Source organism: Macrobrachium rosenbergii, chromosome 55 (assembly GCF_040412425.1).
Source record: "Macrobrachium rosenbergii isolate ZJJX-2024 chromosome 55, ASM4041242v1, whole genome shotgun sequence".
Classification (NCBI taxonomy): Eukaryota; Metazoa; Arthropoda; class Malacostraca; order Decapoda; family Palaemonidae; genus Macrobrachium; species Macrobrachium rosenbergii.
This window is the reverse complement of record NC_089795.1, coordinates 64,645,918-64,673,669: the sequence shown is the minus strand read 5'-3', so window position 1 is coordinate 64,673,669 and position 27,752 is coordinate 64,645,918. Positions and strand designations below refer to the sequence as shown.

The window sequence follows — 27,752 nt, the reverse complement described above, 5'->3', positions numbered from 1 at the left end:
TTTACCTTAGCGCTTATTTCCACTACAGTATCCTGAACAAATTTACCTTTGATAGTGAATCAAAAGTCTGCTTATATTTACTTTTGTGCTCGTATGTTGAAACGGTTCCTTTCAGAGACCATTTTCTCCCTGATCTTGTTTACTGAATTTTGGTGCTCGCCATTATTTAAAGCTTATCATTGAATTTCTCTGTAAAAAGAATAACAACGGGATAAAATTGTAGGATAGGAAAAGTAATCCGCTTGTTTGTTGTAGAATAGCCCAGGGACTTTTGATTTTGAAAATAAAGCTGATTTAGAGTTCACTATGAACTGCTCTCTTGCAGCAACTCGAGTAACCATTTTTTTCTTTGAGATTTAAAAATGTAACAAGAATAATATTGCATATCAGCATATGTATTTTTAAAACATGAACGATTTTCAGCGGTCCTAGGTAGTGTCATCACATTTCAAGTATGGGGGCATTTTGTGATTTAAGTAATAGCGAAATAGGATAAGGTTAGGCAGTCTCAAAATCAGTCTTTTTTGCATTTACATGCTCCCCCTGTTTTACCTTAATTTTCCACTGGTGTTTTCAGTGTCTTTTCCATTTTGCATATTTTCGCCCCCTCGTTCCTCTTGAGTTCTTTTAAGGAGTTGTTAAAGTTTCATTAGTCATGATAAGATGAAAAGGGAATCTGATGAAAGAAAGACACAAAGTAATCTTGAGATGATTTTAGTAATCAAGAACTTTCAATAACTATAGTACATCAGTATAGGATTAATCTATTTGTAAAGGACCCCAGTTAGTTTATAATGCCCAGTGAGTTTCAATATTTAAGCAGTATATATTTTATACTGAATTAGTTGTATTAATAAAAGGTAAGAGAAGAATTTTATATGATATATAGTATATGTGTATGTAAGTGTGTGGGTTTGTACCTCTCTCTCTCTCTCTCTCTCTCTCTCTCTCTCTCTCTCTCTCTCTCTTCTCTTTGTCCTTGCGCCTCCAGAATTTAATTAAGTCTAAAAGCCGTGCGTATGCTCTGTGCGTACATCAGTCAGCTTTAGCATACTTGGTAGGTCTATTAAAGTATTGGGAACGTTGGTATTACAAAAAAAATAGATTATATATATGCAATTGGCTATCATTTGAAATTTGATGTTTTCTGCCATAGAGCATGTCATTGTACTAGAAGAGTTATTTAGATGAACTTTGTAGTCTACTAATATTAGACACTAATTAATTCGGGAAAAATGTATGTCATTCGAATAGTCAGTTTTGTTGCCTACTTTGAATCCATGTTTACAGAGTTAAAAAAAAAAAAAATCTTCCAATTTTTTCGATTTGTGTCGGCGAAATTATCGAGAATATTCACTAACTCTTTGCAGCTTTAATTCTTTGCCAATAAAGAGAACTGAAAGTTGCTCCACACTAGTGCTAGACACGGGTTTTTCCCTGGTTACTCAGCGTTTCAGAATTTTAATCTAGTCTTCTACATTACTGTAATGCTTACTGAAGTTAATGTATAATTACACACACATACACACACGTTCATAGTTATTCATAGTATTTCACAATTATTGCGTATCTTGTCGCAACGATTTGAATTTAAGGCAGCATTATAAATTTCATGGCACATCCTTCGAAACTTGTGACAACCAAGACCCTGATGTGTCTCGTTAGGTAATTGCATATGATGTGTCTGGTGGCACATCCACTGCAGAGATATCCCGGAGAGGCGAGAACTGATATGTCAAGCGATGACAGATCAGATAGGTTAGTGGTGATGCTGAGGTGTTTGGTACAGGGAGGTGTGAGGCATGATTGGAGCTTTTTACGAAACAACTCGTGGAAAATGTCACCTTATCATAAAGTTATGCCATTCTGTTAGTGTAATGCTTTTATCAGCAACTTTGTTCGTAGTGCAACTTATAATTTCACCCTTATTATAAAGAGACATTTGCTAAGATGACGCTTCCGATAAGTGAGGTATTTTGGATTTCGTGTTTTGTTGAATATTTTTTATAATTCTTGTTTCCCTACATGTCTCCTATTTGGTCAGGTTCTTTCAACGAGTATCCAATTTTAATTCAGTTAACGCGCTAATCATTCCTTAAATAATATTCGAAACAGAAACACGGTAATGTAAACGGTAAATGATGTTAATAAAGGCACAAGTGATCATTGATATGCGTCACAAGTGCTTCTGAAAGATATTAAATACCAAGTTTTAATTTTGTCACTAAAAAGATGTACCGAAGTGTTTACTAACTGGAGGAGAATTCTTTTAAATTTGAATCATGAAGGATCCGATTACAGCATATGTTTTCATGATCTTGTAGTTATTTATTCAGTGCTATTTATTACTTCAATCTCTTATTGCTTTCTAACATGTACTTGTCTTATATAAGTTCCGTTTGAAGTGCTGGTATGATTTAATTTGTCACGGCATAAACAGTGAGAATGGCATTTCCTGACATTTTTTTGATAAAGCATGACTGGGTTTCACCATTTTTCTCAAGAAGTTAAAGCATGACTGGGTTTCACCATTTTTCTCAAGAAGTTAAAGCATGACTGGGTTTCACCATTTTTTTCAAGAAGTTTGCGGCTCACGGGAGATATATTCTTTGGAAAGAGAAATTCCGGTGTGAATTGGTGTTTAGGTAGATTTTCCGTTGGAGTTTGTATAAACCGATGTTGTTTAAACAAAGCAATAATTGTTACCACATTCAGGTTACCTTTCTTGTTACTGTATAACTCATGGGCATTTCATTAATAATTCTGTGGGCGACCGTAGCACCATGCAACTCCTTAAATAGCTACAAAAGCTAATGGTACATATAAGCAAATTTTAGGAAGAAATAAAGACTTTACATTCTTTATTTCATCCTAAAATTTGCTTATACGTACCAGTAGTTTTTGTCTATTCTTTATTGTGTCCCAGGTCTCACCCGATATCCAAGATTCCCATTTTGTTACCCCATATCCCAGTACTTTTTTTTCCATCAGCTTGATATACATTCTTGATGTCAAAAGCCCCTCATTGATGGTCTGTTCCTTCTTAAATGTGGTATCTATAGCTGCAAATCTATTTCGAAATTCATTTGCACAAGCCTCTCAGTATTCAACTTTGAGAAGCTTTACTGTATCAAACCAAATACTGTTGTCAACTTTTTTGGCAGTGCAAGTTGGTGATCACTTCCAACATCTGGCCCTCTGCAGTCCCTGATATTCTTAAGTTTTTCTTTTCCTTTCATGTGTGATCTACTTGGTGTCTGTGAGTGCCATCTGGTGATGTCCAAGTGTATTTACGGATGTTATTGTGTTTGAAAAGATGAACTGATCTTAGTTAAATATTGCCTGCACTAATTCAATGATCACTACTCTTGGGTCAGTCAGTGCCTTTTGTGCATTTGGTGCTAATATCATATCTCCTCCTCCTCTACCAGTTCTATATGTTCTTCCTAAATAGATATTACACCTTTCCAGTCTCTCTTTTCTGTGATTCACTAGCTGTTAAGATCTTTTTCTGCATTTTCTCCCTCTTCCATATGGGGTTGATGTTTCTGACAGCTTTCCTCCACTTGGCTCGCCCATGCACGTCATCCCCTGACAGTTGTTTGTCTCTCAGATCTTCTTTAACAGCATCCATCAACCTTCGCTTTGGTCTTCATCTTGCTCTCCCACTCAACATTTTCATTTGCATCACTCTCCTCCTCTGATGTCTCATCCCTTCTCATCACATGGCCATCACTGCAGGCTTCATTTTTGGGCCTTCTTTGATAGTTCTACCGCTTATGTACAGTAGTTCCCCTTATTGTTTCATTCTTGATCCTACCCAGTTTTGTCACTCCAAACATCAATCTCAGCATTTTCAGCTGTACCACATTCATTTTCTAATCTTATGTTCTCTTTACCAGCCATTTTTCAGCTCCATATATCAATGCTGGTATCACTACTATCTGGTACACTTTTTTTTAACCTTTATGTTGATTCTGCTGTGCTGCCACGCATTCTCCATTTACAGCTTTAGAAAATCTCACCTCTCTCAGATGCGATATTTTGCACTTGAGGAGGTAGCCTGACTTTCTCTTGCTCCACTCTTGTATTTAATATACTGATTTACTATCGTTTCAGACCAGGTGTTGGCAATTGCCAAATCAAATGACACCGAGTAGTCCACAGTTCTCTCTCCATGCACCCTCTCTGCTCCTCCTTCCTACATTTCTGTTCAACCTCTGTTAAGATGCCAGGTCCATATCTCTTGAAGTCTTTTTGTGTGCTCTATCTTTTCAGTTTGATTCAGTGTTCTTACGCTTCAGTTTCCTATTTTCAATTTATCCCTAGCATTTGTAAACAAGGTGATATTTAGCAACCCCATACGCCAGGAGCTGGGGCAAGCCTTCCTGAAATTGTACCAGTCTCATATTTGACGGAGACCTGTGACTCCAACCATTGTCTGTTGTATTTTGGCTGAGGCCATCAGCCATGCCTTCAAGAGTTGAAGTCTAGGTGACAAAGCACTCAAAACTTTATTCATCACCCTACTTCCAACGATTTCTGATGTTCCTCCTGAGCAAACCCACAGTTTTTGATTGTGAATCTAGCCTGTACTTGAAGTGTTGGCCTGCAAGGCAACTGGTGCTTGTACCCTTTGCTGGGGTCCTAATCCAGGTACTGCCAGGTAGGCTAGTTGAACCTGGTGCTCTCTAACTGTCGGGAACACAGTTCATTGAAAGTTTTGGTGAGCAGAATTTGTTTTGACCATTCCAAATATGATCATTCATCCAGTAAATGATACATCAAATTGAAATTAAAAGCCATAATTTTCTTCAAATTATCATGTTGTATATTATTCTAAAATGGTTGTGTATTGAGTTCTCGAGCAACAGCGTGAAGACGTTTCCCGGAACAGTATATCATAAGTATTTTTCAAATGTGAGCCTCATGCTAGTGTATCAGAGGTATTTGAAGTAGTATTTTATTGACATGTTTGTCTTATCGCAGCCATTTAACATTATAATTAAGGGTTGAATCATTAGTTTTTAACTTTAAGTGAGGCTTGCATGTTAAGTTAATTTAATGTAATACTCAAAAATTATTGCATTCATTCGCCTACAGATGGTCCATTAATGTATATTCAGTCTTGATATATTACTCTGCAGTGCAAATTTCTGAATGTTGGCAAATTGCTAAATTCTCAGTGGCTGAAATATCGTTTGCATAATATAGTTCACTGCATGAAATGTGATGAAATAATGTATAATTATTAAAGAAATGCCAAATGGTTAATAATTATTACAGTGTATGCTATATAACAGTTTTAGGCAGAAAACAATATGTCTACAATCACATCGGGAAATATTTTAATAGAAAGTAATGCAAGCATAAAAATGTAGCGGTCTGTGATGGTAAAGACTATGTTCATCTAAAAAAAGGTCAAAATTGAAATCCTCTGACGAAAGGCAGTTAATTAGATTTGGGTAGTTTACTCAGTAATCATTTATTTTCAGGGAAATTGATCAAATTGAGGTACAGCGACAGAAAGCAGAAGTGAGAGAATGTCTTCTTATTTATTAAAAGTTTGCGAGGTGTTAAGAAATCCCCAGCTCTGTAAATGACAGCCAGTTTAATGCTCAACTTAGCTTAAGTGTTAAAGGTCAAGAGGCCTTCTCGCAGGGAACGTGGGTGAATGAAAACAAACTGACATTTTACATGAGCCAAAAAATTGGAGTTGATGGTGAAGCATCTTCCGAGGCTGTACAATTCTTTGAGAACAATCTGCAGCTTCGATAATGCATCGTTACATAAGATCTTTGCTCAAGCATGCGTGAAGTAGTATATCAGGTTTAGGGTAGAAAACTTCTCGCCATTATACCTTTAGGAGTAAAGAGAATATGCAATATTGATAGAATTGTAATTGATTTGATCCATGGAACATTGCAAATACAATGGTTTCTTTTACGTCCAGTTTATTGCCGCTTTGGGTTTACCAACACTGGTAAACGGTAAGAATTGCCATATAGAAAATGTTAGGTTTGGTACGTTTGGGGACAGATCGACTCAATATTATGGTGATGTCCTTGAAGAACTGGACAGGAATGATTATATTTACAGTAATTTCTATTCCAGTGCCTTGATTACAGGAATACTGAAATCAGTACATCATACAGCTGAATAACAAGTTTTCAAGCAAAATATTCGCAGAGTTTTGCATATGTATATATATATATATATATATATATATATATATATATATATATATATATATATATATATATATGAGAGATAGAAGTATATGTAATTTATTATTTTCTAAAATTTAGGCTCTCAAGCCAAGTGCTGGGGCTATTTCGGGCTTTCAGATCTGAAAGCAGTGAAACGAGTTAAACTGCAAGGATCTCAAGGTTACACTTTGAATTAATAGTCGGAGTGGTTGAATAACAAGAGTGAAGAAAGGTAGCTGGGATGGAGGAAGAGCAAAAAGGATAATAATGGGTGAAAGTAAGGGCCGAAGGGACGCTGCAAGCGCCCTATAGTAATGCTTATAGTGCACCACGTGAGGTGCACTGACGGCATTTTACCTTCTTACGGAGAATGAGAGAAGGATGATCATGAAGTGAGAGAGAAAGAGAAAGAGATGAAAGGAATTTTGATGATATGTGTGTTAGGAACAAAGCATTTAATTTAACGTGAATTCCTTTGAAATGGCCAATCGGATGACAATCATGGTCTGGAGGCAGTTTGAACTTAATCGTTCTAGATGGAGTACCAGTATGATTGCCGTGCGTAAATTGTTCATGGAATAATAAGTCTTATATCTTTTAAATTATCTTCGTCCGTAATTAATAATAAGTCCTTAAGTGTGCGCGGCATATGACTAAGTTATGTTCTGTAAAATTACCATGCCATTAACTACACAAACTCGGATAATAAGTATTGGAAATATTACAGTGATAATAAGGTTGATTACTATCACAATTGCTAGAGGATTACAGTAGGCAAAACGGCAGATTATAGAAAAATATACATTTCAATTATTCATATCTTGGGGATTATGAAGGAAAATCTAGCTTTGTACTTTTAATTACATGCTGTTAATGAAAAAAATTCTGAAACACTTTCAAAGATATAAGTAATTGTATTCTAAGTTAATACAATATAAGGCAAACACAGAAACAGAAATATATGTGTGTGTGTATTTTATATATATATATATATATATATATATATATATATATATATATATATATATATATATTACATTATATTATATTATATTATAAGCTTATATTATATTATATTATATATTGCTCAATCTTTTAGCTGATTCATTTCCAGTTGGTATCTATATATATATATATATAATATGAATAGATCTGAAAACTCATAGTATATATTTATATTATTCTATGAGTGGAAAATTGTATCTGCATATATATATATATATATAGAGGAGATATATATATATATATATATATATATCCATACACAATTTTCCTCCTTTTTAGGAGATGGTAACAAATGTGGAGCCTTCTATGAGACGACAGTTAAACAGTTCATATTAAACAAAATGGTGCCAACAGATTGAACTGAACTAAGATTTTATATATATATATATATATGTATATGTATATATATATATATATATATATATGTATATATGTGTATATGTATATATATATGTATATATATATATATAGATATATATATATATATATATTTCTCTATGTATATATATATAATATATATACATAAATGTTAACATAACACTTGTAATTCTTATTTCCATTTGTAAAAATCATTCACTTTTTCAAAGACGGTATTTAACACATACATCGTTTCAATTGTAAAAACGTAGCAATACTGTTCATCGTTAACAAATCCTGTATTGCTCTCTCTCTCTCTCTCTCTCTCTCTCTCTCTCTCTCTCTCTCTCTCTCTCTCTCTCAGTCATATCATAAGCCTTCTCTGGGTCGATGTATACCACTCAGCTTCTTTCAGTTACATTAAAACTTCTTGTAAAATTCTTGCAAAAATGTTTCGTAATGAACACTTGATGAACACATCCTTATCCTTTGTCTAAATCCAAACTGTGTTTTGCTTATCAAACTGTCAAGTCATTTATATCCTTTTCAGTCTAATTCTAACCGTACACCCTCCCTGGTTGTGTACTGGGCAAAGTAATGCCCATATAAGTTAACTTTTCTTATCTGATGAAGGTGTTCATATTCTAAATATTTAATTTTGCTCATGTCAGACCAGGATGTTTCATCTGTTTGTTTTCCAGTGTAGTCTCACGAATATGAAACATTCCATCTGATTTTTTATATTAGAATAGTAATTATCCTATTAAGGTTTCATAGTGCTTGCCTATGATGAAAGCTGAACGTCATTGACTGATTAATACTCTAATTTCTCTCATCCCTTTTGAATGTCTTGAGCTCAGTACGTACATGGGATGTATGGTAGATCGCTGCTGTGCGCTTCATTACGTAAGCATTTCATGTTCCTTTGCAAAGATTCATACAACAACCTAAGTTTAGTTTTCCCTCGTCGTGATTTCCGGACGGTACAGAAGATTATTACTTTACTGATGCATAAATATTTGTTTGTGTCTGTTTGCAAAATGATATTGGTTTTATAACATTTTGAACCTCGCAGCCTCATCTTTTGATTATCAGCTGGTCACTTCTAAACGACTACCAGACGGACACATTAGTCTCACCTTACGAGTAAACAGTTCTATAAAATAATACTCTCATAATTCTTGCCTAACGAAGAGGACGGTTACAACTCTGCTTAAGGTAAATTTTGTAATATTCTGCAGCTGTCGTATTTGGTTCCAGGTTCCAAAACTTCACTGTTTTCCTTACAGCCAACGTAACTATCATAAATACGCAGTAGACATGTACACATATAATCGTCAGCTGCAGTACATTTATTGGAAATTTATAGTTTACTGCTGCTTTTTTTGTTTTCTTCAAAAGGAAGCTGTTGAGATGATTATTTGTCTGTCCGTCCGCACATTTTCTGTCCGCCCTCAGATCGTAAAAACTACTGAGGCTCAAGGGCTGAAAATTGGTAAGTTGATCATCCACTCTCCCATCATAAAACATATCAAATTTAAGCCCTCTTGCCTCACTAGTTATTTTATTTAAGGTTAAAATTAGCCAAAATCGTGCGTCTGGCAACGCCATAGGTTCCAACAACACAGACCACCACCGGGCCTTGGCTGAAAGTTTCATGGCCCGCGGCTGAGGTTTCATGGGCCATGGCTGAGAGTTCATACAGCATTATACGCTGTACAGAAAACTCGATTTTTTTTACTTATGTTGTCAACAGTGCGATTACCATTATTATATCGTCTTGTTTAGGGACCGTCAACGCTGTTGCAATATATATTAAAAACTTAGTAAATCAATAACTGAACGCGCGTGCTTCTTGGCTGTTAAGATCTTTCATACTATAGCTGGTTCACATAAGGTAGATTCTTGGGCCTACGAGACGTTTGTTTGGCGGCCTCTGATTAGCTGGTATCGGGAGGTAGGCGGCTCGCTCACTGTATATTTATATAGCATGTTGAGACTCTTCAAGTCGTTAATTTTATTCCATGTATTTTAATTTGAGTATTTTCTCTTTTAGCCTTGATGCACGAAACGCGTCGGCAAATATCACCTATAGATGACCGACTGTCTCCTTGACACCCTGTCCTTAAATGTGCTGTGTCCTGCTTGTGCCAACAACTCTTGTTCCATATATAAAAATATATATACACAACTATGTATATGCACATATATAAATATACATTATATATGAATAGATACACACACACACACACACACACACACACATATATATATATATATATATATATATATATATATATAGACATATATGCGAGCGCGAGCATATATATTTTGTACTGTAACACAAGCTACAATGCATCCATTAATTGCCAACTGCGTTTATGCTTCGCGGTACTTCTTTTATTGATATATGTGAAATTAGTTTTTGTGATTTGTTACAGATTTTTATGGTATTTTATAGCCGTATAGTAAGAGATCAAATGAACAAACTGTAGCAAGCCAAATATAATTCTTTTTATGCTTTGTCATGCAGAAATGTTTCCTATGAATAAAGTGTTAGTGATGCATATAATTTTTATTTGCTCCTTGCTATATTAAGATAAATTGCCTTTCCAGTTGTATAAATTTTAATACTGTTTTTGCCAGATATTGTACACTAGTCATTAGGATGTAAGGAAAAAGAGACTTAGTTTTAATCTCTATCAAAAGATTGCTTTGTGATATGTTTCTTTGATCAGTTTTTGTGAAATTAGTTTTCGTGCCATGTCACTCATTTTAATGTGATTTTGAAGGTGAATATTTATACTTTGTGGTAGCATGTTAAAAATTAAAAGGTGAGTCAAACGACGTGTTGAAGCTAGGAATCGGCAGCAATATTCTGTACTAAGGCGCTGAAGCATGTTTGCCAAAAATAAAGAAATATATACTGTAATTGTTTTACACCCAGCAAAATTATGGCAAGTTACCCTTTATTAGCGTACACAGAAGTGTAATGCTATTTATTGTAGTTATTAAGCAGTGACGTAATTGGTTTTGAAGTCTTGTGCATCGACGCATTGATGCCAGAATACAGATTGATGTTAGACCTTTACGCAGAGTTTTGTACCTTCTTGAATCTCAAACAAAACCTGTGATTAGACGTAATCCACCATTGTTCCCTCTCTCGGAACTCCCAAAGCATTGAGCGGCGAATATTTTTTGATGATGCGTTTCGTCAGTGAACGGATACAATGGGTTAGCAGAGGGGCTGCCAGCGAATATCATATTAATAATGAAGCGTGTGAGGGTGATGGTACGGGTTTTTCATAAAACTTCTGCTAATGCTGCAGAAGGAAATGATGGGGGCACCATTGAGCAAGAGCATCAGGTTTCATCCGATGTCTTTCGTTGCTTTTGTTGATGTGGAAGCAGTTCCGTTTGTCGTATTCATTTTCATCGCGCAGATCTTCTGACTGTTATTAAAGGTGTATGCTTACCTTGTATGTAGGGCCTAAGGGAAGGAAAGAACGGTGCAGAATTACTAACCGTTGCGGATGAAATGGCTGTAGTTTTTGTTCCTACCACTTTTGTGGGGGGGGGGGGCGGTTATATATGCTCCATTTCTTCTGGGTGATCAATCCGTTTTCTGATGGGATGACAAAAGTCCTCTTTACATTTTGTTAGAGCGCAGAATTTTTACTCGGAACGGAAAGGCAAGCATTGACACTGGGTGTTTTGCAAAGATACCAGTAAGTGGTAAATGGTAGTGATACTGAATTTTAAAATTCAAGAGTGAGCACAGTTCCAAGAATAATTTTTCTTTATAAAGTTCATTGTTTTTTTGCTGTTGAAATCAAGGCCAAGAGAGACAAGGTCTACCCAATTGTGATAACTACGTAGGCGATGAAGTATCTTAGAGGTACATAATCCTGAGGGGTTCCGGCGCTTGGTCTTCAAGACCTGAATTTCATAATCAGTCAATCAATCAATCAACCTGCTAATTACGGCAATTCACCTGCTGCCGCAATAAGGAGGTAGACAAAGCTCCTCCTGCCGGGGGGATTTTGGGGGGAAGGGAGCAGACCTTTTTCTCTTGGCCTTGGTTGAAATAATCGGAACGTAGAACCGTTCGGTCGCATCTTGTAACTCACCTTTATGTAGTCGGAAAGAATTACTCTATCATAAGGCATATCTTAGAAGGCATTTACATATAATAAACTTGAGTAATTTCTATCGGGAATCTTTTGAAATCAGATATTTGTGTTTCTGTCGCTGAGACGTTAATAACAGAACTTACATGATTAGCCTTATTCATTATTTTTCGCCATGTAAATTTATTATAAATTCAAGTTTTGTGTTTGGTAATATGTTTGTGCCATAAAGCCAAGAAGTTTTTCTATAGATTATTAGCAAGTAACAACGAAAAATCATTACCCCATTAGAATGGGATTACACTTGTTATAGCATTGATCAGGTTTTCCTGTCAATGAACAATGAATTAAGTGACATTATAATAATGAATCTGTTAAATTTGAAACTGTTGTTTGTGATAAACGTGCGCTTGCGCTTTGACCTCAGTCGATTTCTTTTGTATTTTTAAATATATGTTTTTTAAGTTGAGAAACTTTGTTTTTCCTAGTGGTGAAATCTTTAGCTCGCGTTTAAAAGCACTCGCCATTTGAGGATGCGTACTTTCTCTTAATTGCTTTTCTATGGATATTCTGTAAAACTAATCCTCCACTTTCAGTGGTATCAGCCTTCTGAATACATTGAAGTGCGACTGGATTCTTGAAATGTACGCGGAATTTTTAACCATCGATGGTTCATTTTCATATATTGTTGTATGCGGTCTGTCCTCGTGATGGAAATGAAAAATGTAACTGCAAAATTTCGTGGAGACAGATGTCAGCTTCATTCTGATTGGTTCGATTTTTGAGCAAAGTTATTTTCATGAGAATTTAAGTTTTTCACAAGTTTTCTGTAACTCCGTATAGCCATGCAATACGTTGCATTTATTTGTACGTTTTCGTATTAAATCTCTCTCTCTCTCTCTCTCTCTCTCTCTCTCTCTCTCTCTCTCTCTCTCTCTCTCTGTGTGTGTGTGTGTTTATCCTGAATTTATTTATAATTCAAACTGAATAAGCTTTCGTATCGTGCAGAAATGTGTGTATTTTGTAATCTTTTCTCTGCCGGGTTTTGAACTAGGTCGCGTATGTTAACAGCAACACACTCTGTAAAAGCGCCTCTTTCAAGATAGAAGCAGAGAGGTAGGCTTTGGGTGGGAGAACGGAGCTTATAATGGTTACAGTGGTTATCCTAGGGTTCCTCTTGACCACGTTTTTGTCATCAAGGGTTATTGAAAAAGTGATTCTCTGTCCTTTGATGTGAGAGACCGTCTTACTCCACAGCTTCTTGGAAAGTCGGTATATTGTGTACCAACTGTGGTAGCTTAAAAAAAAAGAAAAAAAAATCTGCTGATGGCTTTTTTTATTTTGTTGGAGACGCAACTCTGATCTAAGACAGTATCGTTTAATCAGGTTGTTAATATAGTTTCCTAAATAGTAGTTTATTAAGTTGGTTTATACCTCTCTCTCTCTCTCTCTCTCTCTCTCTCTCTCTCTCTCTCTCTCCTATACTATATGCATAATATATATATATATATATAGATATATATATATATATATATATATATATATATATATATATATATATATATATATATATGTGTGTGTGTGTGTGTGTGTGTATAGATAGATAGATAGATATTACATTTTATATACAATTTTTTCCAGAGACCATAGATTTTTTATTTCCTGCCCGAATGGTAACAAAGATCGTTTTTCTGTTACAGATTGACCTCTTGACATACAACGATTCCCGAATGTATATAGTCGTAACTGCAATTGTTTTCACTTTTGTATTAATTGTTCCAAACTCCCAAAGTAGTTGATTTGCGAAAAAACAAAACCAGATCTGTATTTTATACTAAAATTTTTGACATAAAGATAAAAAAAGCATGCACAGCACAAATACCAATGCTGGTCGGCGCCGTCATCTTGGAAGCGTGTATTCTTATCACCTCGTGAATTCCATACTAAAGGTCTCTAAAGGTATGTTCTCTGAGTAAGAACGTGTCAAGATACAGTAACTTGAAATCTATGAAATACATTCGTTCTTAAGTGCGAAAGAATACTGTGCCGTAGGTCTCGTTGGAGTTGATGTATTTAACTGTACCGGTGGTGTATATCGGGCTCAGAAACGCAAATGATAAACAAATGTGAAACCATGAAAAATAGAAGTTATCGAATGGAATGCATGCTATAGTAACTGTAACCAAAAAAAAAAAGTAATTACCTCGGGTTTGATGTATTTTTTCGAAAATTATGCTAGAACTGAATTAAGATAATTTACTATTACCTGAAACTGTAAACAAACTAGACAAAGAAATACCAAAAATTATGATGATGTTCTCTTTGAAATATTAGACTTGACTGCGAAAGTCAGAGAGTGGGTATACGATAATTTTAGGGAAATTGGAGTTAGAGAGAGAGAGAAGGGAGATATATGACAGGCAAATAAAAGGCACTGAAGAGAATGCATGCAGATTGGTATGAACTTTGCCGGGAGAGAGGGGTGGAAGGGAAAATAAGTGTTCAATAATTTCAAGAGCAGTAGGGAAGAAAGAAAAGACAATATTGAAATTGCAACGAGAATGAGGAGGACGGGAACACTGAACCTTAAAATTAATATCTAATAGCTTAAGGCGGTGATTCCCAACTTTTATACCTTTAAGAACCCTTGAAAACACTTATCATTCACAGGAACCTTTATCTACAGTACACACACACACACACGCACACATATATATATATATATATATATTATATATATATATATATATATATATATATATATATATATATATATATATATATATTTATAAGATAGTTTGCATTACCAAGCCAACATTTGTAATGTATATTCATTTCATTATTTCTTGCCGAACCCCTGATAATGGTCTGTGGCATCCTTGTTGCTCAAATAATATGAACTTAAAGCAGCTGTCAGAAGAGGAGAAAAAAGGAAACTTTGAAAGCTAGATTCAGAGCATAAGGTTAATTTAAACATCTATACAGATTGTCCTTACTCAGAAGATGGAGCGGGCTGTGCTCTTGTATTGGAAAGTGAAGTAAACGATTTTACATCAGTATAGTATACAGTATAGTATACAGAGGAGATGGCAGTTATAGTCCAAGCTTTGGACTTAGCATACCAATCAAAAGAGTGATTTCTTAAGATACTTAGATTAAGAGTGTAATAGAATCCATATATTTGTAAGGTTCGGGAATAGATTTTCCGTATATTTTGTTAGGAAAAGTCCTTGTTTCTACTGAATCCCAGCCCATGTCGGGATTTAGGGAAATAAGAATTTGACAAGAATGCGAAAAGTGCTGCTCACAGTTTTATTTATCGAAGAAAAGAAATATGATAGGATAAAAAGCAGCGTAAGTTACTGGTCCCTTTAAACAAGAAGTAGGAAGGAAATTGTTTTAAGCAGGCTGAGGATTGGAACACCACCTACTCTATCAGCATATTTTAAAAGGGTACCATTACTGCTCTCTTTGTGATGAGTTGTTATCAATTAAGCACACTTAAGTGCGTTGCTCCAGCGAGGAAGATTCCATCTTTTTGAAAAATACTTGTAGGAAATTTTAGGAGACATTATGATAATTCTAACTTACTGTTCAACGTATTTTCTTAATATATATTCTTGCATTGCTAATTTATTTGCTTAAATTTTTAACATAACCTTAGGGGTAATGAATAACTAAGGAGTGTGATTAAATGTTGAAACTTATTTGAAATGAAAGCTTTTAGTGTCCTTTTTATATCGTGTCATTATTTCACCACTGTTCCATATTTTTTTAAATCTTAACAGTATTTTAGGCTGCAGCAGACTTTCCTATAATAAATAGTGTTTGTTAGCTACTTTCTGATGCGCGTATGTATATCTCGTTCCAGATATCCGTTTTTGTAATAATTGTATTTTCATGCAATTATGAAGTTGCAGTGAATATGTGGCGTACAATTCACAAATATATGTTGATAAATTCATTATTTTGACACAGCTTCTGTATCATCTTTCTTTTGTCGAGCGAATATTGCGAGGTATATCAAATCATTGGCAGCTTTCGTGCTACGAGGATATCTTTCCGGTTCTGGAAGAGAAGTTTTAATGCCAAATTTGCATTGCGAGCAGCCTAAGCCGTTGATACCAATTTGATCAGACAGTGAGACCTGTAAAGGCATTCATACGAAGGTTCGATACGTTTGCAGCCTTGGCGCTGTGTACATGTGGATTGCTGATCCTGAATGTTCAGTGTCTGTCATAGAAACACATGAATTGAATTACTGTTCTCACCGTAAATGGACGCATTTGGTACATATTGCAAATTGATGATTATCAGGAGGCTGGTGACTCATCGGAAAAATGAATGGAATTTGCAACCGTTTTAAATTCCATTACTTTTGTGAGGCTTCCCGTTCTTATTTTTGTTACAGGAAGCAATGGATGGTTTTAGTTTCAGGTATTCTCTTTGTTTCCATTAATAGTATATGACAGAATGTCTTCGAGGATCTCATTAAAGAAACCATATCCAGGACTAATTAGTGGTTCTATTTTTTTACTCCATGTTATTTACTTTGCAGAGATGTATTTCCACAATGACAAATAACACGGCTGCAGTTGATAAAGATGAAAATGGCTTTCGTACTTGTTCATCCATTTTCTCTCTTATCATTCCACCTGTATCAAAGCTAAATCAGGTGCTGCGCGCATTTGAGAGCTCTGGTATTGATATTACGATTTAGAATTCTCTCTCTCTCTCTCTCTCTCTCTCTCTCTCTCTCTCTCTCTCTCTCTCTCTCTCTCTCTCAGCGATGTGATGAGGTATTTCTTTGGGACGAAAGCTCGTTGACAATCAAACTTCCGTTCATTGTGACCTGTAACTTGTAATGGCTTGACAAGTATCGGAGAGCTGATGCCATCATTTGCAATGCTTACTTTCGGTTAGAGTTTCTTCGGGGGAGAGAACTCTCATTAAACGAGGACATTAGAAATGCTGATGCACACTTCCAATAGCAGGATGGGTGCTTTTATAATTCTGTGTACACACACACACACACACACACACACACGCTGATCAGCAATTGGAAGAGAAGTGTGAGAACTGATAAGAATTTTGATGTCTCAAATGCCGATGATTTTAGCTTATAGGGCCTTGCTTAAAAAATGTGAATTCGCTGATATTTTCTTAAATGGCATATAACTTTTTAAAAAATTTTATAGTTTTGTTTCAGACATTTTCTTGGTGACAGCTTCTTAGATGAAAAGAATCTTTCTGTATGATAAAGGTCTTAGCAAAAATTGCTGTCCCCTTAGCATCCTCATGTATTATAAAGAGCAGAAGTGTTATATAGAAATTTATAAAAGGAAAAATCAGTGAAAAATAATTCTTGATGTGTTTTCAATAGAGAATGTTGTATGTAACAAAACCTCCAAAAAGGAGTTTGTGGAATTGTTATACTGTTTTGGATTTGGAAATTGGTATTTTTCCTAGTGGTTGTCGTTCATACGATCAGTTTTTCTGTTTAGACGTTACCTTGAGATTTAAATTAGTTAACACATTCTGCATGTTAGTTACGTTCTTACCTGTTCATAGTTGGCTTAGGAAGTACCAGTGGCTTGGGATTTTGATGCACTATATCCCAAGGCAGAGGAGTATGTAGTGGGTGTTTGTGAACACTATGATGGAGGAAATGTCAGGGAAATTGCATATAAACCTCTCTGTTGAAGTTATTGGTAGCCATATGCACGAAGTCAGTGGGAGTCAGTGGGTATATTGCTGCAGAATTCGTAGTGATTTTGGGGGCACAGAAGGATTTCAGTATACAGATGAAGGCTTATCTTGATTATTGTTTGGTTGAGGTGAAAATTAAGAGGATACAAGGTTCAGTTGGAGCGGAAAGGGTGGAAATGTGACCGTAAATGTAATTAAGTAAAAGAGCTTGACAGAAAGCAAGTGAGAAAGGGGATGAAATGTGGTTTGGTGTTGACACAATGGTGGAAGGAGTAAATGAGGAATTTGTTAAATTTCATGGTGCATAAGGACATCAGTACATGTATGTGGGTGTAGGAGGGTAGGCAAAAGGAATAAGAGTGTGATGGAATGAAAAGTGAAAGATTTGTGAAGAAAAAAATTTTTTGAAGGGCAGTTGCATGACAGAAGAGATGATCAAGAGCAGGTACACTGGAGGATGGATAGGATAGTGAAAAAGAATGCAAAAGAAAACAAGGCCTGCAGAAAAGGTAGAAAGCAAGGAAAAACGTATCAGAGTATAAATTGTTTTGCAAGGAAATAAATGCAGCTAGCAAGGTTAATGAGCAAATGGAACTCAAAAGATAAAAGTAGAGATTCTGTTTGAAGTGATTGGAGTCCTGGTTTGAAAAAGTTACCATTTTGAATGTTGATGAATGTGAAAGATAGAAAAGAGGCAGAACTGATTGATACAAAAGTGGAAGTGGTTAGTAGGTTAAAGAGTGCTGGTGAAAGTTGGAAGTTTGGAAGGTATTGAATATGTTAGTAGGACAGTTAAGTGCTAGCTAAAAAATAAATGGAAAGACACTAGGAGTTGGGATTATTGACGAGATACTGTGGCACGGTGGTGATTAAGTGATACAGTGACTGACCAGAGTTTAGGGTATGGCCGGATGAAGCAAAGTGTCCTTAGGAATAGGCGAGAAGAATAGTTGTTATTAGGGAAGTTACATGGCAGGATTTTGATTAAAAAAAAAAAAAAAAAAAGATATAGCTGAGAAAAGAATTGCTGGGGGTGGGGTGTGGATGTGGATTTAGGCAAGGAAGAGGATGTGTGGATCAAGTGTTTCTTGTGAAACAGGTATATAATAAAACTTTATGTAGCATTCATGGACCTAAAAAAAAGCTTTCCTAGAATCAGTAGGGGCAGTGCGGAGGATTTGATAGTGTATGGTGGGAAAAATACGTTGGTGAGGGTGATAAAAAATTTTGATATAAAAGTAGCTGGGTTAGAATATCTAAATGGGAGGGCAGTTATTCTGGTATAAAAGTGGATCTGAGATAAGTGTGTTTGGTGTCTCCCTGGCTGTTTATGGATGTAGTGATAAAATAATTCAGAGGAAGGTCTGTAGATGTCACTTAGTTGGTGAGTTGTCTATGCAAATGAATTCGAAGCTCTTGTCACCTACTTGGTGAGTTACCCTATTCATATGAAATTCGATGATTGTGGATTGGGAAGAGGAACTTCAGAGTCTACTAAAAGAGTATGAAGTGTTTTGGAAGAGGAGAAAATAGGATAACAGAAGAATACACATAATAGATGTTGGTCAGATTAGAGAAGTGATGGGTCACAGAACAGATGAAGCAAGAAAGTGTCTGTATTGTGCAAAAGATTTAGAGTCTATATGAAAAGCTTTTTTAGCATCATGTAACAGTAGCTAGAGGGTTATTGAGGCAGCTCTACCTTACGGAACTGAAACATGGATGTTAAATGTAAATATAGGTAAGAGGCTTGAAGTTGTTTTGGTGAACTGTTATCTTAGTATATGTGGCACAAGAAGAATAATAAAAAGATGAAATTGCAGATACAAGAAAAATTATGACAAGATGGCATGTGTAAAAGGATGGTTCAGAGTGTTTATAGATGGTTTGGTCGTGTGGAAAGACTAGAGGAAGATATTTGAGTGGGAAGAGTATAATTCGAAAGTAGAGGTATTGAAAAGGGGAGGAAGCAAAAAATGGGTTGGATAAACAGTAATAAAGATATACTGGAAAAGTGCGATATATTGGAAGTGGGAAAATGCGTGCGAGATAAAGGTGAATAGTTGCTGACGAGAATACCTTTGAATAAGTGTGGGAAACAGGAACTGTTATGAAAGGGCTCGTTCACATTTATGCAAAGCATAAACGTGGCCGTGATTAATTTAGGTTTTTTTGTTTGGGGTTGCCTCTTATTTATGGAAGCAGCTTAATTTAAGAAACTTAATTCACACACACACACACACACACACACACACACACATATATACATATATATATATATATATATATATATATATATATATATATATATATATATATATATATATATATATATATATATATATATAGTAGTTTAACGGTTGTTTTAAAAAATATTTATGAAAGTAAATAAAAAATAAAGTTGGGCATTTTTTCAACCCCGTCAGTGAGAGCTTCCCTTCTCAGTTACTTGGATTCACCTCAGTATGTTCTATGCCGAAGCCGTGTGACTTGCTATAAGGCTCAGAACCAGAGGAAAATAAATTCTGCTGGCGCTCTCTCTCTCTCTCTCTCTCTTACTTTAGACTCTTTTATAGTTGTTTTTTTATCTTATCCATCTTCTGTGACTTCTACTTCTAGGTGCTGATGTAAGGTACAAGGTACCGTTTGCTGTAAACAGCTTGGACATTTACACGTTAAACATTCACAGCTTAGATGAGAGGCGGGATCATGTTTTGTAGGGGTTTTGCTTTAGAAGGTAATTATGAGAGTTGTGGGTGATGTTAGCCACTCCGAATGATGGTTTGGACCTCTTTTGGCAGAACCATCCTCAAGGGATGGCTCATCGGAATCCTGCAGAAACTGATCCTTGGGTTAGGACTATTGGCTTTAGTTCGGCAACCCATCATTTCAGAGAAACGGTAATCCCTTGTTAACATGGTCGCGGTCAAACTGTTGGGTTTAGTTGCATCTGTGCCGCTCTGATTGTACGCTATCCTTTTTGCCGTTGGATATAAAGTGGACGAAAGGGAAGTCGACTCTTACTGGCCAGTTTGTGGAGAATAAGAATTCGCTGAACAACTAATGATATTTCAGGAATATTCTCAAGCACTTGTCTTACATTTTTTCACTCTTTTTTTATCGTTCCTATTAAATTCCTCTCATCCTTGGATCCACTGACTTGACCCCGGCACTCTAGACGATCCTTGCGTCTTCTTCAGTTGACTAACCTTGGTGAAGATCCACGCGTGGATATTAACTCTCCTGTTGTTTTCAACAAATCCACCTCACGGGACGCCAGGGTGATAAAATTACTGGCGGTGTAAATGAAAATGTGTATTGTATTGCACTTGTGTCTCAAAGTCATTAAGAAGCTCTCTTAAATACCTTGAAACCGTATGGACTGGTGCGAAGGATTAAGTTCAGACTAACATATGATCAGTGTTGCTGCAAATCAAGATTTCTACTCACTTAAAAAAGGCATGTTTTGAGTGCAAAGTTAAGATAATATATTTATGAGTGTAAAGTTAAGATAACCCATTTGTTAGTGTCCTGGACGGGGAATATGATTTTATCGCAAAACTAATGGATGCGTATGGCTCGGTTGCCACAAAAAATGCCACATCTTTGACGTGCAGTGTTGCTACGTACAAGGATGATCTGAATGTCTCAAAAAAAAAAATTGTAAGATCCAGCCAGACAACATTAAGCACTACGATAAGAAAATCGTTTTCAAGACAGAGGATGTTACACCGGTAGCTTTGCTGAGTAACTGTGTCTTTTCAAGATGTAAATATTGCAACAGTTATCTCACATGGATCCTCTGCGTAAAAAAAAAAAAAAAGATAGGTAGTATTCAGCGAAGACCTTTACAACTTCCTGAGGCAGAAATTGTAAATAGATATCCTCCTCCTTATATTATTCAGCAATGCAAATAGGTAGGAGTAACACCATCTTATTGACCCTCTCTTCCAAAACTTCACTGTGTTCTTTCCTTTGATTAATACTGTTCGTCGACGTTAAATCGCTGAACTTCGAAGATATCAGGTTATATTTCTATCCTTGCAAGTCCGCCGCCGTAAGTAGTTTTTTTTTTTTTGTAGGCTTATATTTATTTTTGTATAGTTCCAATGGATTTACCTGCTCGCGTTTGAATTGTAACTCATATTGTTACTGTATTTATTTTATTTTCCTAATATTACTGAATCAGCGTTATCATGCATGGCAATAACACACCCACTCTCATGCTTTGTCTTCGCCTATAATTCTGGTCCGGTTTTTTTCTACTCCGAATGCAAACTCATTAGCTGAACAAATCCTCCTCTCAGTTGCCAGGCCATTTCCTGCTATCCTTTTGGTAACAGTAATCAATCGTCTTAATGGGTTGTTCCGATATTCATTTCCTTTTCAGCTCGTAACTGTAATTCTTTTCTTCCTCCGGGCATTTTTGGTTGCTATGAGCTGCCTCCTCAGTAGGCGGCCATTTGAGTTGCACTCCTTTTTCTTTCAACTCCTCTCTTATACTTGTAGACGGAGGGGTAGGGGTCTAGCTGACTTGGATGCAGACGGGTTGGATGGGTATTCACCGAGAGGCGGTTGTGTACGTACATGTATGATTTTATCAAGCTAGCAGAATCATTCTCATTATATTAACAGGAACGTGATTTATACGAAGTCACACTGTAATCCTTGCTAAGGTATTCGGACAGGATATTGAAAGGAGTAATTTCCAGCTGACTCGTTGGGAACCCGGGTGAAGAAGTTATCATGTCACAGATTGTGAGTATATTTACGATTGAATGGAACTTGAAGTTGATCAGCAGAAGCTCTTCTTACCCACTTGCTAAAGGTAATTAATGTCGTCCAAATCCAAATGATAACGATCTTGGTTCTGAACTCGCACTGGAATTATCGCAATATGATATTTAGTTGATCTAAAAATAGAAAAGCAGTGTTCGCAACTTATTTCAGTTACTTGAAAATACGGAAGCGGATTCATGATGTTATTAAGAAAATATACACATAAAAAGTACAGAGAGGCTTAGAAAATAAAGTATCAATTTCTGTAAAAAGAAAAGAATGTCATCAAGCTGAGACATGTTATCCTGGCATACTTAAACGTTCAAGGAAGAAAACAGAAATTTACTGCAAAATATTTTGCCGTTCTAAGCTTGAGATCTCGTGACTTGCTACTATGGATATCGAAATATTATTGTTGTAACTGCTTTATAAAAAATGAAATGATTTTATACAATATTTATTCACTCTCAGTTGCTTTGTAAATTCTGTTTCTTAACTGCTTTATAAAAAAATGAAATGATTTTATACAATATTTATTCACTCTCAGTTTCTTCTTCGGAGCAAGCTGGAATCTTTTTGGCCAATTTCATTAAATTTTTTTACAGCAACGGTGCATTTTATACAGAACAATTTGATGACTGGTGGATTGCAATACTGGTGAATAAGTGTATGTGGCCAGCAACCTCATCCAAAAAAAAGAAGACGTGCTTAGAATGTAGACAAATACCTTCCGGAATCACCCCTTCTAAGGGATATATATATAATGTATATACATATATATATTTATTATATTTATTGTATGTGTGTTGTGTTTGATTTCGTGCGTATGTGTCAGTTGCTGTGTTTATTCATTTATATTCATTTATATTTTTGTATGCTTAGGTGTCCTTGTCAAGAATTAGTTTACTACGCAGACTCATACTTTCTATCTGCTCATATACCGTAGACTTCGTTGCTTACAATGCATCCGTCACACAAATGTTCATTTTATATTCATCAGTAGTCATATGTGACTTGAGCAATGTTTAATGCAGGGCACTTTTTGGGATTTCACCATGTAATTTTCCCAACGTAGCTAACATATTCCTTTTCCCATCTTATTGATGAAGGTTTTATGATTACTTTGGCTTAGCACTCTCTTGACCCGTCTCCGATGTTGTCTTTTCAAAAACATCATCTTTGTCTGTTCTATAACACAGCAATCGGTACGCGATATTTTCCTCTTTATCAAGATCTTCTTGGATTATTCTTTTGCAAGGTAATGATGCACTGTATCGAGCTTTAGGCTGAAAATAAATAAAATTTACCTATGTAGAAAGCATATTTTGAAGTTCATGGGAGAGAGACAAACGAATAAATCTTGAATAGAGCAACAGAATCGAAATCCTTCACAGGTATGTCAGCATCTATATCACATGTGAACCTGTGGTCTTTGGTGTCAAGGTAATGAATGCACTGCTGTTCAATCCATGATAGACTTTTGTGAACATGCGCAGTTGTTCAGAAAACGTTCTCAAGATGTTGTAACTTCGGCAATTCATCTTTATTTCCCCATTTCTCGTCGTTTATTATTATTCTATTTTCTGTATAATTCAGTTCTGCATTGGAAGTTGGGCCATGTTAAACCCTCTACTTCCCCGTTTTACTATCTTCCATCCGGGAATAAAATGGTATCTCTGTGATTGTAGCGTCATTGGCTATATCATTCTCGGGAGTACACACTATTGACGACCTAGGGTGTTTCTGTTGTCATCACCAATTAGAATATGCATTCCAGTGATTGTATTGAAATTTTCAACTATTCAGACACAATATTACGAGCTAATTTCAGTTTTGAAAAAGCCAGTTCTTTTCATAATGATGCAGATAACCTCTAGCATATCACTACCATGTCTGGGAAACTTGTCTAGTCGTCCAGGTACTATTAAAGTATTTTCCTTTTGTTTATAACTGGATAGCAAAACCTCTGGCATTCTGAGAAACCTTGCCACATGGGCTAAAAGTTATTTAATAAAACGTCGTTATTGTAAACTGCTCGTTTCCCTTCCGTATTTGAACATTGAGATTATAGTACTCCGCTTACAAAATTAATTGTTGTAGTCAAATTTTAGGAAATCTGAGTATGACGTTAATCACTGCTGAAAAAATCAAGATATGTAATTCGAATGGACTAGAGTAATTTGTTCAAAAAGGATGCATCATAAGTATGAGTGTACCTTTAAGTTCACTTATCTGGGTTGATGTCCACCCCAATGATTTTAATATCTGCTGTTATCGAGCTGTCATGATGCCTTTGGTTTGTATTTAAAGCCTCGCAATTCTGTAAAGTGACCTGGTATTTCAGATGCTCCCAAGCAAGATCATTGTTTGTTGTAGCCATAGGAACTGTCTAAGTTTGAGGGTATCTTCCTGTTCAACCATGATCCCTGTAGGGATATTATAGTTAGTGCATCTCATGTGGTGCCCTGTAGGCATTACTAAACACAGATAATTTAACAAATAAATAAATAAATAAAAATGTAAGTAAAATATTAAAATACAAGTTGACTTGTATTAGGGTAGTAAAGCATTGCATCTTCTCTTGAACTTCTCAAATTCCAATTGCACGACATCTTCAGGGAGGCTGTTCCACAATCCAATTGTGAATTTTAAAGATCTCTGTTAAAATGCAACTTATGAAAAAGTGACAAACAAGAGACCAACCATCGATGGTCCAAGTCATAACTGCTAATATCAGCATTATGACAGGTATAGCCGAAATAACGTATATATAAGGTAATATATGGTGGAAAATAACAGACGCATGAAACTTAGTTCTTTTCCTAATCTTCATTCGCATATGGTACCTCTGTGCATATTTTCGTACTGTTTTGAGTTGAAATACCAACTAAGGACAGTAGGTAAATGTACAGTTAGCTACCAAATCACGATTCCTTACTTATCGGCCTGATCGTTAACAGATGAGTGTTAGTATTCACTGTTTCGTAATGAGGGTTGCCTTCTCTTTCTTTTCGGCTTTCAGCTTGCTAGGCTTCCCTTCAAATTTTTCTGTCGATAGTGGAAAAGAGCGTAGATATATACTTTTATTTGCTAGGCATTCATTCATTACTGATTTTTTGTGATACTTCCACGAATACGTTGAGCAGTGTAAATGAACATTTGGGGCAGATGACTATTTGTTAATGTCATCAGCCAGATTTTGGGATGTACCATGCCTTTAACATTTATACCACTGACATATACTAATTTTCTATTTTAGTTGTTAGAGACTGGCTTGGCTTTCAGCATGTCGTCTGTATTGTTGATCAGATATTATGAATTATATGGAAAATTGCCTTGTAGACTGTTAATATTATAGTAGAAGCCAAGCTTTTAGAATGTGAAAGATTTTATATATTCAGTACCAAAAGATGTAAATAGACTCCACTTTCGATAAATGGGAATTATCTGCAGACTATAGTTAATAAATGTTACTCCCAAAAGGTCTCTTGTAAGTGGTCATTGAAACTTGAGTAATGTTATTTTAAATATTTCTATATTAGGATTTAGTTTTTTATACAGAACTTATAGTAATATTCTTTAATTTTTTTTTTCAGGTTGTGAGTACAGAAAAACAGGGGCAGAGCTTTGTGGCAAAAATGGAGTTTCTCATTGTAGTTACTTATTTTTGTTTGCTGTAATTCAGTTCTTTATCTCATAATAAAATACTAAGGTTTTGAATCATCCATAGAAAGGGAATGGCTTCAATCATGAAAAGGAAATAGCTGTTATCAGTGTTAAACGGGAAATTTGAGAAATTTTGATTAAGGAAGACTAATTGCTGTAGAGATTTTGTCAGTGTTCAGTTTAACAAACACACCCCAGAGGTTAGTTTTATTTCCTTTTCTTATCGCGGAGAAACCTGTTGGGTGCTTTGGAGCTCTGCTCATTTTCCTTTCTAGGAAGAAGACGTCTCATCTTTATAGGATTCAAAGTCAAAAGGTATGTCCAATATTTATTTTTCTATTCGGAACTTTTATTACTGTTCAACAACTCGCTAAATGTGATTTACTGAAAATCCGTTCGCGTATGAAAGCTGAATACGAATTTTACACTGAAATACGCACAATCACACACACGCTCACTCACACTCATATTCACGTTGAACCAATCAGTTTATCAAGGAGTGAATCAATCAATCAGTTTATCAAGGACTGATTCAATCAATCAGTTTATCAAGGAGTGATTCAGTCAGTCAGTTTATCAATGAATGAATGAATCAATCAGTTTATCAGTGAACCAATCAATCAATCAATCAGTTAAAGGTTTGCTGCTTAGATATTGTAGAATTTACAGAGGAAAGTGTGACGTGATGTCTTTCAGAGATTTTTCTCAATGCAAGAGGCCTGCTAAGGCTAGAGAACATTTTACAAGGTGTTGCCATTGCAAATCGTAACCTATGTTCAGTTTTGTCTTAAAAAAAAACACGTGAAATTGTCGTTTTGATATGCTTAGTTAAAGCAATATTAATGTTGCCGGCAATCGTGTATTTTGGAGAAAAAGAAACAAATATAAAAGCCTGAAGATGCATCAAAACCGAGAGAATACGCCAGGTGTTCTAGACCTTGCTTGCAGATGCTGAAAACATTAGGTGAGTATGATTCCTATTTTATGTGTTTTTAAATGATATAATAACGTAACAGAATTACCTTGAGAATATTTTACATTAATTTTAAATCATAACCATTGCAAAAATTGTACAATAATTTTATTTTAAATCGTACAGTAGTTTTATTTTAATTTGTCAAAGAGTAACTAGCTTTTTATTTTTGGTCCAAACAACTTGACTTAGCAAATTAGTCACTAGCTTTCTCACGTAGATCTAAATCATTTATAGAAATCTGAGATCCATTCTTTTTTCCTATTACAGTACTTTTTATGGACATGAACTTTCGATCCAAGCCGTCTGCGTCCATAGTTTGTAATCAAACCCTGCCCAATTAAGGTTGGTGTAAATGAATTGTTTTTAATAATTTTCTGTAGGTTAGCAGTTTCCAGGTCATCTGCGCTGCATTCCTGAATATTTCTCTCTGATGATATATTCACTTGACAATTAATAACGCATGAAACCTCGTAAATTAAACATCAAAGGAGTCACTGCACGCCAAACAGCCATTAGTCGTAGAGGCTCGTGTTCACTTTAGATGATTCGTTTAAGGCATGTTCACTACATCAATTTGTTTAAGGCATGTTCACTGTATCAACTCAACTTTTGATTATACTTGGGGAAGAGAAATCATAATCGTTCACATATTATGTCGCTGTAGGACCATTCGTTATGAGGAGAGAGGGGGCTGGGTAAGAGAAATTAATCTAGTACAAATTTACATGGATGTCGAAAACTTGCATGAGGGGCAGTTTGCAAGAAGGAAAGTGGAAGAAAGGTTTTTGATAGGTTCGTATATAATGTAAAATTTCATATTTGAGTGCGTGATAGCATATATATTAGAAACCACTGATAATTAGTGACTACTTATATCGACAATTATAATTCAGTAAGGGATTTTTGAGGCAATTTCATGTT

General features: G+C 35.5%; 1 protein-coding gene across 1 annotated transcript in view; it reads left to right on the top strand.

Moving 5' to 3' along the window:
- LOC136835825 (uncharacterized) overlaps positions 1-27,176 on the top strand; it is a 174,965-nt gene extending 147,789 nt beyond the window's left edge. The window contains exons 4-5 of the mRNA XM_067099678.1: positions 25,786-26,170; positions 27,099-27,176. Of these exons, the coding sequence (XP_066955779.1) occupies positions 25,786-25,869 (84 nt within the window). The 3' untranslated portion in view covers positions 25,870-26,170; positions 27,099-27,176. The remainder of the gene's footprint in view (positions 1-25,785; positions 26,171-27,098) is intronic.
- Positions 27,177-27,752: the final 576 nt, after the last annotated feature.